A 16,142-nucleotide genomic window follows, 5' to 3' on the forward strand; every position below is an offset into this window, starting at 1 on the left:
TAATCCAGCACAAATTTGTCATTACTGAGTTCCGGTTCCTATGTTGCCAGGGGCGTTGCTCTTCTTTGTGTGGTGGGAGAACTGGTGCATCCCTTTCTGTTCATCATGCAAATGATGTAATAAAAGAGCTGGTGCTCTATGCTGATGTGATCACAACATTTCTCTACCCTCTTCCGAGGCAGAGAAACTGTTGGAGCAGGGCCTCCATGCAGTGGCTCATACTTTACATGGAGAACCTCTTTTAGCCCGAGGGCCAAATTCCATTTGGGAGAAGCCCTTGGGGGCCACATTCCAGTAGTGGGCAGGGGCGGAAGGCAAAAGGGGTGGAGCTAAAATGCCAAAGATACCAGCATACTGTAGTTTAAAGTTCTTCCTGCCAGTGACTCAGCCTTAGGAGTTGCATTTCAACATTTTAGAATAAGGGAAGAACTGCACAAAAACTAGAAAACCACCAAACGATTGGCGGTCAGGAGAAAGGGGGTGCGGGAAGGGGCTGGGGCAGTCTCGGGACCCCCCGGAAGGCCAGATTGGGATCCCTAAAGAGCAAGATGTGGCCCTTGGGCCTGGGATTCTGCACCCCTGCTTTATATCATCTGTGTGACAGAGGGGAGGTGGGATACCTGCTCCACCATGCAAAGAGGAGTGATGCTGTTGATTACAGACAAACTGAAAAGCTTAAAGTCCATGGACTTAGATTGCAATCTTATGTACATGTCCTCAGGAGTAAACCCACTGAATTCAACAGAACTTACTTCTGAGCCCACATGCACAGGACTGTGAGATTTGGTGGTAACTAACTAACAGTTGCAGCTTCACACTACTGACGCATGCAGCCCCTTCACACAAGCCAGCCTCCAAATCAGGAAGTCTTCAATTAACTATACTCTCCTGTTTCATAGAATTTTTATTTATTTATTAAATTTATTAATCGCCCATCTGGCTGGTCATCCAGCCACTCTGGGCGATGTACAACAATAAAACAGTTTTAAACAATAAAATTCTGCATTAAAAACATCACATTTCTAAAAAATACCCTAAACCACCCCAAATGCCTGCCTGAACAACCACGTTTTTAATGCGTGGTGGAAGCTCATTAAAGAGGGGGCATGGCAGAGTTCCCTAGGGAGGGAGTTCCACAGAGTGGGGGCCACCACAGAGAAGGCCCTCTCCCTCGTCCTCACCAGTCTAGCTGTCCTGGCTGATGGGACAGAGAGAAGGCCATCTAAGGCTGATCTTGTTAAGCGGCCTGTCTGGTGTTGCTGGAGGCGCTCCTTGAGATAGGCTGGGCTGGAACCATATAGGGTTTTAAAGGTCAAAACCAACACCTTGAATTTGGCCCGGAAAACAACTGGTAACCAGTGCAACTCCTTCAGCACCGGAGTGATGTGATTTCGCCCGCGGCTGCCTTTAATCAGGTGAGCTGCCATGTTCTGTACCAGCTGCAGCTTCCAAACTGTCTTCAAGGGTAACTCCACGTAGAGCACATTACAGTAGTCTAAACGAGAGGCGACCAGGGCATGTACTACCGATGGGAGCAGATAGTCGGGAAGGTAGGGGTTGGGCCACCGTATCAGATGGAGTTGGTACAGCGCTGTCCAGCTCACAGCTGACACCTGAGCCTCCATGGATAGCTGGGAGTCTAAAATGACCCCCAGGCTGTGGACCTAGTCTTTCAAGGGTAGCCGTACCCCCTTCAGTACCAGGTCAACATCCCCCAACCTCCTCTTGTCTCCCACCAAAAGTACCTCGGTCTTGTCAGGCTTCAGCTTCAGCTTATTCCTCCCCATCCAGCCACTCACCATCTCCAGACATTTGAACAGGGATTCTACGGCCAACCTTGGTGAAGATCTGAATGAGAGGTAGAGCTGCGTGTCATCTGCATATTGATGACACCGCACCCTGAACTTCCTGATAGCCCCCAGCGGCTTCACATAGATGTTAAATAGCATCGGGAAGAGGATGGAACCCTGTGGCACCCCACAAGTGAGCAGCCACGGGTCTGAAACCTCCTCTCCCAGTGCTACCCTCTGGTACCTACCGGAGAGGAAGGACCGGAACCACCGCAATACGGTGTCTTCAATGCCCAATCCCTCCAGGTGGTCCAGGAGGATACCGTGGTCAACGGTATCAAAAACCACTGAGAGGTCGAGGAGAACAAGGAAGGAGCATTCGCCCCTATCCAGAGCCCTCCTCATATCATCCACCAAGGCGACCAAGGCCATTTCTCTCCCATGCCCAGGCCTGAAGCCCGACTGAAATGGATCTAGATAATCGGCTTCTTCCAAGTGAAGAAACTGGGGAAGCGTGGCTAACAGCTTCAGAACTAGCCAGAATATATTTAAAACCAACTTCGATGAGAGATTTTAAAGTGAAACTGACAATCAATGCAGGAAAAGTTGCAAATCAAATTGGAATAGTTCTACGTAAATCTGATTGTTCTTCAGCTATATCATGCAAAAACAGACATCTACCCCCATCAGGAAGCTATTTGGAGTGGCTGAGCTAATTCTCTTGCACAACAGCAATGAATAAATGGATCTTACCACTGGCCTATGGACATCCCAGAAGGCTCTTTCTTGACTATCCAAAATTTTCCTTTCTGTTTTATCTTTTTTCCGGTCAATTCTGAAATAATAATAAAAAAATCTCAGGTGCAATCTGGACATACATGGAAATTCAGATTAGTTTAGTGTGGAGTTTTGGCTAATGGAGGTATGAGAATCGTATGACCTCCTGCAACAGTTGGCTAAGTGCCACTGTTCCCCCAGGGGATCAGAGATAACAACAGGAGTCCCCTTCGTGCTGCTTATCCTCCCACTGGGAGGGGGAGGGGCATGCAGGGGAATCCCCTTGTAATCTCTAATCAGAGATGGGAAATAACAAGGGGATTTCTCTCCTGGCCTCCTCCCCAAGTCCCTGGTAGCCTTAAGGCAGGGGATGGGGCTTGGGGCAGGGCCAACAGAGGGAAACCAAGCCTCTGCGGGCCAGATGTGGGACTTCTGCAGGCTGGATTAGGCCCAAGGGCTGGAGGTTCTCCATCCCAGCATAGAGTTTACTACCAAATCAAAATCAATTTCTTCTCTCCCTAATATACTCAGTCTGTTAGACTGTGGTCAGATAGACTTCACAGGAATCTTGTTGTTCCTAACTCCACACCAAAAACATGGTGCTCACAACATCCTATTGCGTGGGCTTGTCTGTATATTATAAGCCCACCCTATGGTACCAAGAGACAATTGTCATATTTCCTTCCATATTGCTGAAAGCCTACCTTTAAACCATAGTTTTGAGGTTATTCATCAGCAGTTGGCAAAAATATGCTGAGGCTAAATGAGCCCTACCTTTAGTATAACGTGGAGGCATACAGATTATTATTATTATTATTATTATTATTATTATTATTATTATTATTTCCAATACATAGTGCCCTAGATTGGTTTTGTTAGGGCTGTGTTACATCTGCAATATAAATCAAGTGCAGTATAGCTATGAATTAAGCTTTTATGCCCCCAAATGTTGACAACTGCTGGAAGCAAAATATCGAGTAAGTAATGACACAATAGCCACAACTGTTAAACCTAAGTACTTAATATTAGGCACATAAATCTAATAGTCTTAGCAGCAATAGCTTAACGATGAACAGCCACACTTATCACTGTGGTTGACACTGACAAATGTGGCTCATTTAATATTGCCTGAGGCTTTGGGAATGCCCAACAGACTGGGAAGAAAACTTAGAAAACTTGTTGTAGCAGAGGGGCCATCAAATGAAGGTGGTTAGGAACCAAGAAAAACCGCCACCAACTTCTATTCCAGTTTCATTGCTCAAATATGTACACAGGTCATAAAAATAGTCAGTATTGTAGGAAGCAAGAATTAAATTAAATTTAAACAGCTTTCCCATGTTAATAAGATAATTTGTGGCAAGGGACAAGAGTATATCACTTAATTTTGATTCGCCTCCAAATGCCACAGCACTTCTAATTATGCTAGGGGCTGCAAGGTTTAATCAGTAGATTAAGCAACTAGTGGATTAATTGGTAGGGCACAATTGTCATTGACAAGGCTGGAAGTTAAGGCCACACATTTATTTTGGGTGGTGGTGGGGTGTCTAATTTCATTCTGCTATATTAATACAATAGGAAATGTATATTAACGAAAAAGATGGCCCCTCCTTCTAACAAGGGTTTATCAAATTATAAGTTCTCTCACATGATCCCTTCAATGGCTAGTATCCAATGTTAGTCCTACTTGGAGCAGACCCATTAAAATGAATAGGACTTCACCTATTCTGTTTTTGTAGAACTTCTTTGGCTTTTAACCTGCTGTCTCTGTCTCTCCATTCCCTGTTCTAATTCTATTTTTAATTAGCGTTATTGTTGTATTGTTTTGTAGTATACTTTTTTTCTGCATTTGATGAAGGATTTAAGTTACCTCAAATTTTTCTGTGGAGGCAGAAAGTGTGAGGCATAAATTATGCTCATACATACACACAGGTTTCACTAATATGCAAAATGATTGAATCAATTCACGGTTTAAAAAGCAGGTGATAGCTCAATAGTAAAAAATGTATAGCCACATACTAGGCCTCATTCAAGCATTCCCACCTGTCCCTTCCATATAAGTGACAAAGAAAATACTTTGCATGACAGTAGTCTCGCAAGGGCGGCGGGTAGGATATAACATTTGAAGCCAATTTACCACATAATGGCTTAAATTGTATGAAGAGTCTTCATGCCAGAGCTGCTGCATTTCTGGTGGCTGAGGACATTAGTGGAGAGATTCTCCTCACAAATGAAGCCATCCAGGCAGGGAGGAGATTTTAACTGATCTGGTCCTGAATGGAATGCAGCCACATGCCGTGGAGGCTGGTAGCTCCAATTTTGGTAGGGCTGTGAATCCATTCTGGGTTTCAGTCAGAACTCTAAAGGAGCTATTTGGGGGTAGGATCCAGCACTTTGGATAGCGCATTTAGAGTTCTGGCTCTAACCTGGAATGGATTCACAGCCCCACTGTAATTGGAGTAACCAGCCTCCACTGCCCAGCAGCCTCTACACTGCAGGAAGAGGAGAAATGAACCATGAAGCACAAGCTTGAAGAAGGAATGGTTAGCATTAACACATTCTGTCCCCACAATGTTAATTCATTTGGTTTGTTGAACCTACTTCACTTGTGCTTCGGCTTGCATAAAGATGAATTCCCACTTTCTTGCAAAAGCTCTCTGAAGTCTTGCTAAGTTCTCCTAATGAGAGAGGAAAATAAGGAGAGCTACTCATCAGAACAACAACCATTTAAGAACCGTTGTTGATTACATCAGCCTGAAAAGCTGGAGAGTCAAAGCAATGGGAAAAATGGCAAGAGTAGAATTTGCATTTAGTATATAACAGAGTGCAAGACCTTGACTTGTTGCAGGCTTTAAAACCAACTCTCTTGTATTAGTGGTGCACACTCCATGCTTACTTGTATGTCCCCTGATTTCATGTACCCCAATATCTTGGGAATGGTTAGGCTGCTGTCTGTCTGCTTCACAGAGAAAGCTGTGTTGGTGTGTATGCATAGTATATGAAGAGAAGGGACAATCCAGCACTTATACATTTTCATTTATTTAAACAGGAGAAATTCAAGTTTGTGCTGAAGGAGCCATCCTATGGCCTCCAGACAGAGTCTGTGGGGGCACAGGATATTTTGGATTCCTGGATCCGACGTTGGAATCAGCGCTCCAACCTCAGAGCCAGGAATCCGAGCTCCTTTCCCCCTCCCCCTCACAGCCAGTGTAGCCAGAACTGCACCGTCTGCCTCTCCAAGGTTGCACAATGGAAGGTAAAGAGGGCATTCCCGTGGGGAGGGAGGAGAGGAGAATAGAGAGGCTGGCTTACACCGTATTGTGAGGCCTCTCCAGCCTCCTCCTCCCCGCCTCCACAACACCTCAGCTGGATGGGTGAAAAAACCCATCTAGCTGAAATGCAGAGTGGGACATGCAGTGGAAGCGAGGATCGCCTCCTCAATGCCTCCTGCTCTGCACTGGATACTCATAAGACTCTGAGGTCGGAGGCTTACAAGTACCCAGGGCAGATCCCACAGGATTGCACCCTAACACTCCCATTGAAGTCAGTGGGACTGAAAAGTGCCTAACTTTGGCTGAAATGAGCCCATACTATGTGTCTCTTATATGTATATAGTCTTCTATATTCCTCATTTTTTTCCTATGCATTATTGAAGTCACCTATCCCACAATAGGAATATTATTTAACAGATTTTGGTTGCTACTAATAAGTTATTGCCCACCTGCATATCTTGGATGCATTTAACAGAGTTCATTTCTTGCCTCATACAACATGTTGACTTGTATGAGTAAACCTCATTGGCCAGGCTCCACAGAGAACTGCATATTGAGTTCAGATAAACCTATCACATGCCAAAATGTGCAGACTAAATACTTCTTCATCGAGGTGGGACGGCTTCAGGCTTGTGGGATATATTTGGGTTTTTGCTCGAAACCCAATGTCCACCACCCAGATCCAGATGTAAAATGAGTCATACATCCAGGATATCCTGCATAAAAATGTAATCATGTACATCTGTGCTACTGCAGATTGGGAATTATAACACAAAGCTGTATAACTAGCCAGCAGACCTGTACAACGACCTGGTCAAAGGCAACCAACTAATACTTGACAGAAATACTCATATTTTATAGGTGAGGAATACTGACACTAAAAGAGACGTGCTTAGTGCAAGGTCAGCCATTTTGTTACTTGGAATTTTTCTTGCTATTGTTAAACTATTGGGAGACAAGAGGAGGGCTCTTAGGTTACCAGTCAAAAGAGATTGTGCAGCTGTTCTGTCTTTTCTTTCTTAATGGATTTTTGAGGGAAGAAAAAAGATGAAAGAAGCAGTAGGAAAATACAGGAAGGTTACAAGTTGAAGACGACAATGGGTGAACCCCCAATAAAGTTCTATGAATGAGACAAGCCGATTGCATGAAAGGAGTCTCATTTGGAAGCACCCAGAAACACCAATCTGGTACAAATCATCCAGAGACCTACCAGTAGATCAGCCCACCCATGCTCTATATGATCCTTGTCTAAAAAAAATGATGTGACCAACTCACATATAGAAGATGCAAAAAGAAGTTGTAAGCAAAGATAAAAGAGACATAGGGCTTGATCAGACAAGGCTTTTAACGTACTATCGTTTTTCCCCATTTGTACGATTTGTACGATCCCCCTGTTTTCCCCATATTTTTTCACGACAGGTTTTCTGGCATGCCACAGTACCACAAAGAACCACTGGTGTGATCCCTGTTTTGGGGACCTTGCAGCATTTCTGTGGGAGCATGGTTGTGATGTTTATTGTGATGTGCCTGAATGGGTGTGTCTGTGTAGCACAATTTCACTCTCCTTTGTGAGTGATGTCATTTCTAGTTGGCGTAGTACAAAGAGCTGTTTTTTTTTTCTCTTTTTTATTTTGATGGCACAGTACTTGCACACTTCTGCAGGTACCTCCTTTTGAAAATGCACATTTGCAAACTTCCACCATAACACTCTTATGCAATACTTCCTCCTCATTTTAAAAAATGTGTGCACAGGTGAATTGGCTCAATTGTGCACATGCCCACAGAGAGAGACAGACATGGGAGATGGGAAATGGTAGTGGAGGGTCGGGCAAAAGGTAATGGGAGGGAGGGATTAAAGGTAGGAGATGGCATTACATCTGGAGGGGTAGGGGCAGGAGGAAAACTTTGGCAGTGTGATAGATACCATGAAAAAATGGAACACAATGAGCTGCTCCTGCAAGAGGGCTACCATGTGATCAAACCCATAATTGTAAGGAAAGAAATACAGGAACAGAAGCATACACTCTGAAATTCAATGGCCCTGTTCAGATGTCACACTAAGCCATAGCGGCTAGGCTTTTTTTGCTAACCATGGTGGCTTAGCATGTCATGTGGGAGAGGAAACAACATTTCTCATGGTTACTAAGCCACCCCAGCTAACCACCCCCTACAAAAGGGTGGTTTACAGTGTAATCTGGCGGGCTCCCCAGTGGCTTGAGTGTCTGCCACTGTGGGCGATGCTCTAGCTGCTACGGACTTTCTCTACTGTCATGTGGCCATTTGGGATGCTGGAGCAGCTGCCAGGAGCCCGTTTGTGCCGTGGAGAACATTGGGGTGCACCCTAACCGCTCCATTAGGCTTGCCAGGTAACTGGGCAGGGGGAGTAGTGGAACCACATGGCGCCATGTGGTACCCAGCTGTCTGATGGGCCCATGTGTCACTGTTTCGCTAATCCCGCCCGTCTGTAGTTACCTTAACCGCCCTCCCCCCATGCACATGTGAATAGGCCCAATGCTTTGTTTGCAGCCATAGGAACTATAATCCCCTTTAAAAAGTCGCATCTCTAGTCTTCACAGGAATCTCTATTAAAGCCATGTGCCACTCTTATCTGTAATTAACTGGGCAAGTGGTGATTTGATTGCTCATCATGTGAGCCATGTGCCGGAAGAAAATGAAAGATGATCTAATTGTCCAGCATTGTCTGATGATTATCACTTTCAATAGGCTCTGGAGCACTGTGTTTAGTGCCATGCCTTCTTTGCATGTATACCCAAGCATGACTGCCGGTGCTGAATAGACCTTTTGTTGATTCATAAAGAACCTTTATACCTAGCACAATTGACTAGCGGATGGTAAGCAAAAATTTATAACTGAATTTATAAATAATGATGGTGGAAATGTGTGGGAGTGAAAACACTGGAAAAATTATAATGCAGTGTGTGAAGATTTTTATATACCATGGTTGGTGGTTAGAGCTGATTTGCAGTTCTGCATGAGTTGCTGGGATGGAATATGTATCTGCTTGGTAAAACACTCATTGCCAACTTATGCTAGAAGAAATATCCACTGTAGTTAACAGGCACTGAAAGAGTGAAAGAACCTGAATATCTCAGCATTGTAAGAGTTATATTACTAGTTTCTTGTATGTACTTCCAGATGTGGGTTTTTAACCACTGTTATTTCACCTCTAAAGCAAGTGAACGGGGAAACTCTCTGGTGCAGTAACCTGATGTGCGCAAGTATGGTGTATGCAAAACTTTGGATGGTGACCTGAGACTGTGTTTCCTCTTGTCCCAGCTATGAAGGAACCTGGTTATGTAAACTTAGCAAGAAGTTAAGTTATGATTCAATAGGCCCCATTGATGCAACAGGTCAACGGCCTATATCTAGTCCAGCAATGGCCAGCCAGACACCCACAAATGGTACTCCAATACAAAAGGTATTCAGTACTACCCTGGAAGCTGGTATCCCCCACTGAGATGGGCATTGGTATGCTTGGGGCTGACTGACTGGGAATTAAGACTGAGCCCATGGATGAGACAACCAGATAGGGGAAGAAGAAAGTTGGTGAAGAGGCTCAAGGTGCAAGCTCAGTGTCAGGAGCGCCCTAGCGGCCTCTTTCAGTAGACCCCAATAGCCAACTCAAGACACAGACGAAAGGATTCTTTTCAAGGCTTTAATCCTTTTACAACTTAATGACTCTTTCAGATGCTATTCACCAGCAACTAAGCAAGGAACAGCAGAGTGGCCTATGCTCCGAGTAGGCAGTTGATCCCTGTTTGAAGGAGAGTCACGTGAAGACCCTGAACTTATGGGCTAGGGAGAGATCCTCCCTCTTTCCCTTGGGTCCACGGGAGGCGGCCGTTGCTTGCACACCAAATGGGCACTATGCCTCCTTTCCGCACCCTCCATCGCTCGTCGCTCCCTGCATCTGCATCGAGCATCTAGCAAGCCTCGTTCCCGCACTTTCTCACTGCTAGGATCACTATCTCAGGAATGCCGGCAGGAGGAATCTCTGCCAGCTGCTGTGCCTGTGAGAGATGAGCTGGCTCCTCTCCCACGGATTGCTGATCCTCCTCAGAATTAGAACTGCTCTGTGGTTCTATTGTTTCAGTTTCCACCCTGACACTCAGTGTGGTGCTTCTCTTTTCTTGGGCTCCTATTGAAGATCTGTAGAAGGAGAAGGAGCAAAGATAGCCCATTTCCAATTTCAGTCTTTAAGTCTGGATCCCTGCTTAGTTTGGATCCTTGCTCAGGTACTGATCCCTTGGAAGCAGACCACGTACAGAGGGCAGAAACTGGATGGGAGGGCATGGATGGGGTTGAGTCCAAACACAGCTCCTTAACATCACTCCTGGCTAGAGGTGGATCGATCAGAGGTAGTAGCTGTATGGATTGATAATCAAAGCTGGTAACCGCTGTTGCCTGCTTCCATGGCATCAAAATCTGGTTCAGCGGTTATGGCTATCTTGTTCCATGTATGTCAGGCATGTGGGCAAGAGATACCTTGCCCACATGCCAGATACAGATATCCTTAAGCAGTACTTAAATAAATAGGCAGATCAAATATCAGCTGTGCCCAACCAAAATGGATTTCACCCCAGCATCCCATACTCAGCCACACTTATACACCTCAACAAGACAAGGTGTGGTGGTGCCGAACTTATGGAATGCCCCCCCCGCCGATATTTGGGAGGTGCCAACTTTGGTGTGTTTTAGGTGACTGTTAAAGAGCCATCTCTTTATCCAAGCCTTTTCTGAATGATTGTGCTGCCCAGTTAGTTTGTTTATTAATTACTGTGCTTTTAGCTTTGGTTTTATTGTTTAAAAAAGTTAAACTGATGAGTGTTTGTACCTCTTAAAATGTATTTTAATCTTTGATTCTGTCAACTGCTTAGAGATATCTTTAGATATGGTAAATGGTATTTAAATAAATAGGCAGGTCAAATATCAGTTGTGCCCAACCAAAGTAGATCACAGCCCAGCGTCCCATACTCAGCCACATTACTTTTGGAATGAGACCTGCTGCACCATAGATGTGCAGAAAAAGTAGTAAAAGAAAATGCCAATGGAAGAAAAATAAGGGCCACTGTCCCACTAGCTAGAACTAGGCAAAGAAAAAGGGAAGGCTCCCAAACTAACCAAGAGGAAAAATAGTTGACACACTCACTGAAGAGAGAATTCCCTGATCTGTTGAGGCAGCCAGAATAGAACTGAGCAGGAAGTCATTTTCCCTGCCTCTCATCTCAGCACGTCTAGTTTGTAAAACAGCTCCTCTCAAAAGGGAGAGGACAAGGACACCAGCTCCCTAATTATGGTTCCAGAATGTTCCTGGAACTGACTCTGGGCAGATACACACCAACCATATGTAGGAATGTACAGCAACAGTGAAGAAAAAATGCTGATATTTACCAAGGCCCATAAGCAAATGCCTCAGACTAAACATCTAATACCATCAATACTGACATTTACTGAGAAATCTCAAGGAAGTCTAAGTGCCTTCAAAAAAATTACCCAGTTTTCATTATTTATAGGTAAATGACAACATTTACCCAAAGGAGGCCATGAACAGAATCTGCTCTGAATTTCAGAGATGGCTTCTGAAGAAGATGACCTGGACCCAGGCTCTTCTGAAGGAATATTCAGTTAAAGGAAGGGGGGAGAATACACCTTAAGGTGCCTCTCTGGCCAGAGCATGCCTTTTGCAACTCATTCTGACATTGATCCTAACATATGCATACTTTTGAAGAAGAAGAAAAAGTAACTTCACTGGCGGCCCTGTTAGAAGTTGAACATGAACCACAATTGCAAAGTTCTAATTCTCAAAACACAAAAATCAGTTTTAAAAAAGCAAAAATCCCAGACTCAGCTTGTTAAAGAAAGGAGACTCCGTTTAGAGGACAACATTACACTTTGGAGCTGTAAAATCAGTATACCTACGGCTTCATAATCTGCTAGCTCCAGCCTAGCTTTGTTCTGCATGGTCCTCTTGCAAAGATAGATGGCTACAGAGAGAAAAATAACAAAATGTACAGTTAAGGAAAGGGTAATTGTTACAGAAAACAACAACTCTGAAGTATTTACTATGTATTTGCTATTCAGACACAGCAGGATTAGACCTAAAGGACGGGAATTAAAGTAAAAAAGCCCAAGAGACGAAGTGACTATTTCCATACAGTTTTTTTTTCAAATCTGGAGATAACATGGAGGGATCTGCAGACATCTTTGACTGAAGATGCTGCTTTAGGACCACTTAACAAACTCAAAATCTTTCTCAATACGATGCTGCCATCCATCCATACCGCTGGACTGCCAGGGCTGTATCTGTGCAGACAATGTAACATGTGACCCAAGTCCTGCAGCAGGCAATTTCTACAACTGCAAAATCACATTTTCAGGTGGTACAATTAGGGGGGCGGAGATCACGTCTGGGTAGACAGGGCTATAACTTTAAAAGGCCCAGGTCTCTAGTTATATTCCTCAGGCAAATGTTGGAATGCGTCACACAGCAGCAAGTTTTGTCCTCACATTTAGAGATGGTTTAATGTACACCTTCTGGGGCTATGTAATTCCATTATAGGAAGGGATATGCACCAGGCTAATTGGTGCCCAAAACAAGAATGCAGTGCTGACTGCCTGGATGGATGTTGCCAACCACAATTAAACAGAAGCACATACTCTTCTTCCTTGTCTGAAATAAAATCTCACAGAAATATAAAATACGTTAGACACTTGATGTCAGTGTCTAACGTATTTTATATTTCTGTGAGATTTTAATGTCAAATGTTAACTTTTTCCAAAGAGCTTTGACCAAATTCAGAATTAGTAGGTAGGGTGGCCAAATGCAAAAGAGGGCAGTTATATAAAAGAAGGATTTTCAGCAGGTCCAGCCAGTCATGCAGGAGCTCTGTCCCTCTGTTTTGCATCTGGCCTCCATACTGCTGGGGGAGGTCACCAGATCCAGAAGATGGAGTATCAGACATCACTTCAGGCAAAATGCTATGCATATTTGGACAGAAAAATGTCCTGTAACTCCTACATACTGGTTAGGAAATGCTGGGAATTGTATGAATTTTTTTCTGTCTAAACATGCATAGGATTGCACCTATAGGATTGCAACAATAATGTGCACTTTGCTGTGCATGTTGCCTTCTAAATACAGGAAATGGGCCTTAAATGTGCACTTTGCTGTGCATGTTGCCTTCTAAATACAGGGAATGGGCCTGGATTTTTGTGAAGGATGGCTCCAGTACAGGGAATATATTTTATTTGTGTATTATGTATTTATTAAATAAGTTGTCTGTTGAAAATAATCAGAAAGTACCCAGGGTTAAATAGTAGCTTTCACACAATTTAGTCCTATGTGCCTGCAATCCTGTGGATTGCTTTTCCCATTCTCTGAAAATGATGAGAACGCTATGGGTAAATTCGAGTGCCATGTGGAAAGAGGGTATAGGGTGAAGCTTCTGCCTTGCAGTGGTTCTTTGCAACATCAAGAAAGTCAATTCATCTTGGGTAAGAGACCAATAGAGATACCAGCTTTATTTTGGCTTTTGTTGGCTATACCCCCATAGTTGTGGCTTTACTGAGCTTTCAGCAGAATCTAAATGAGTTGACAATTTTGATACTGTGGGCATCAAAAGGGCACAAACAATTGTCCTAACAACAAAAACCCAACATTTAATCCAGTTCTTTATTAAACTTTACAGGATCCCTCCCCTTGCCCACAAACCCTTAACTACGTACTGCATACTTTACTACAGATTATGAGCTGGGATCTTTCTTCAGCAACAACCTTGCTGCGTGACCCTAAGCAAACATCTTAATGTCTACCTCAGCCTTCCCCACCCTCTATTCCTTAAGGTAGTTTTCTCAGGCCCTGCTTCAGTGGCCCTGCCCTCTGAGGTTAGTTGGGTAGTGACTGGAAAAAGGGACTTTCAGTGTAGAACCTGTTTATGGAACATCCTCCTCAGAGACCTTTCCTTGATGCCAGTTCTTTTACCATTCAGAGAGCAGGATATGCCTGTTCTAGTTTCCTGAGCTTTTAATGGTTGACTGTTTTCTTGATCTACTTCTGCTGCTTCTCTTTTAATCTGTTTTTTTACAGTTCAGTTTTGGCATTTGTACTTTGAATTTGTTATTGTTAATTCATTTCATTCTCTGTAAGCTGCCTTGGTTGCTAATAAATGGACAGTCAGGACTGAAATGAGTTAAATAAAATAAATAATGTCGACCTGGAAGGCCTCAGCACTAAGTCCAAGAGCACCTCAGTCAATGCAGGCAGGGAGATTGCTGGGCAGCAGGTCATGTGTGTGTGTGGGGGGGGGCGGTACTCTAGCAGAATCCCCAACCTGTCCTGGGTTTCCAACACTAGATACAAACAGTCAAAATTGGCACTACAGCGGACAGGAAACCTGGAGCTGGATTCCTATAGACCACAGCAACCCCTCCTTGCTGACTCTTGGGTATGTGCTGGTGCAATACTGAGTACCCAGGTGGGCACAGCTGGGTGAGACTAATCCCCCCCCCCGTTTGCCTACCCAGGTCTCAATTATACACACCCAGTTGGCCTCCTCATCCACAAGTAAATCATGGATGAATAAGATCTTATTCTGGACTGACCTGGCTTTTTGTTGCAGTATCACCTGAGGGCAAATTGTAGAACACCAGAATTCACGCATTTGGAGGGAAGACCAGAAGAGGGAACACGTGTAAGATGTCTGATCTCCCTTCACCGCAGCTGGCATGTTATAAGGATGACTGATATATTGTATTTGAACATTTGAAACCTGCTACATAAATGCTTATCATTATTTCTGTGGTTTGGGTCCTGGATCCCATAGAAAATGCCTACTCCAGTATGATCCACTTAAATAATCTGGAGAGTCCTTGCAACACATACCTTTTTCATTGCTAGCCAAACTAACAATATTGCATATCTCTGTGGTGGTGCCACTCTTGTAGAATTATCTTTCAAGAGAGGTCCACCAAGTCCAGTTTTCAACGCTTTGAGAAAAAATGTAAAAGGAGTTTAATTTTATTTGTTGGTGCTATTTTTGATGTTTTCTTCTGCAATCTATTTCACGTAATTTCATGCAGTTACTGTATTTTAATATTTATTTATTTTTATTGTGAGCTGCCTTGAGCCATTTCTGGAAAAAACAGCAATACAGTTAAAAAAAAAGGAAATAAATAATGGTACAATCCAGCACTTAGGCTGCAATCCTATACATACTTACCTGGAAGTAAGTTTCATTGACCTCAATGGGCTTACATCTCAGCAAACATGTATAGGATTTCACTGTTACAACTGACACTAATTTTTCCATGAGTGTTAAGCACACACTTAAATATATTCCAGTGTAATGAATGGGAATTGGAAGTGTTTATTTGGCTGCATTATGCCCTAAATTAATAAAGAGGAGAAATATTATTCATTATATGAAACAAGCAGGGCAGGGATGAATTACCATTACCTAAATTTTTCTTATTGGCAAGGTTAAATTAATAATGGCTAAATAAGAGATTACAAAATATTACCATTATATGACTGCTACAGTTATGATACCTCCATTCTATCAATGACTACAAACACCATATTCATATGTATAGGTGTTGTACGGTGAAGGCAGAAAAGATTTCTTGCTTTTGGTCAGCCTGTAAAAGAAACACTTCCAAAAGCCCTCATTTTATGAGCACAAGTATATTCATTTCCTTTACCAATGTCTGGGTTGAATGAAAAAATTGATTTTATCATTTCAGTGTGAGAGGAGTATAGCTGTAGAAGAGACAGCAATAATGCATAGAGACAGCTAAAGATAACAGTGCTGACATACTCCCTTTAAGCATTAGTACTCAGCTGTTCAGACATTTAATACAGAATACTGTGGTTTATTACCTCATGAACCACTGTTATTTCTTTCCCAACGCCAGACACCAGCTTCTAATATAAACTTATCACTCCTCTTTGTGTGTGCACATGTGTGCTATGTATCAATGAAACTCCATTTTCATTTACTATCGTTAAGGGATTGCTTATTTCGGTTAGACAACAGTTTATTGATCAACCAGACATATTAGTTTCCAGGTTATATAATTTATTGTACAGCAGACCAAATTCATCCACAGATCAGAGCCTGACCTTTGGACAAAAGTAATATAAAGGCTTAGTTAGGGACTGCATTCCTACCTACTGTTTCAAATAAACATAGCTGCAGCTCAATCGACCCCTGCCTTAATTTCCATGTTAACTAAACTGGGTTCTGTCTGGTTTACTGTTTTTAGACAGTACTACACTGTTGAAATT

At 43.2% G+C, this 16,142-nt stretch overlaps 1 protein-coding gene across 2 annotated transcripts in view; it reads right to left on the bottom strand.

Moving 5' to 3' along the window:
• The window catches only part of RGS6 (regulator of G protein signaling 6), a 319,263-nt gene that overhangs the window by 65,857 nt on the left and 237,264 nt on the right, over positions 1–16,142 (bottom strand). For both annotated transcript variants that reach the window (XM_084827528.1, XM_084827537.1), the window contains 3 exons: positions 11,777–11,841; positions 5,166–5,242; positions 2,544–2,625 (listed from right to left, as the gene is read on the bottom strand). In XM_084827528.1, the coding sequence (XP_084683654.1) occupies positions 2,544–2,625; positions 5,166–5,242; positions 11,777–11,841 (224 nt within the window). The remainder of the gene's footprint in view (positions 1–2,543; positions 2,626–5,165; positions 5,243–11,776; positions 11,842–16,142) is intronic.

Source organism: Heloderma suspectum, chromosome 1, assembly GCF_057233095.1.
Source record: "Heloderma suspectum isolate Gila_16-S chromosome 1, 16-S_ref, whole genome shotgun sequence".
Classification (NCBI taxonomy): domain Eukaryota; kingdom Metazoa; phylum Chordata; class Lepidosauria; order Squamata; family Helodermatidae; genus Heloderma; species Heloderma suspectum.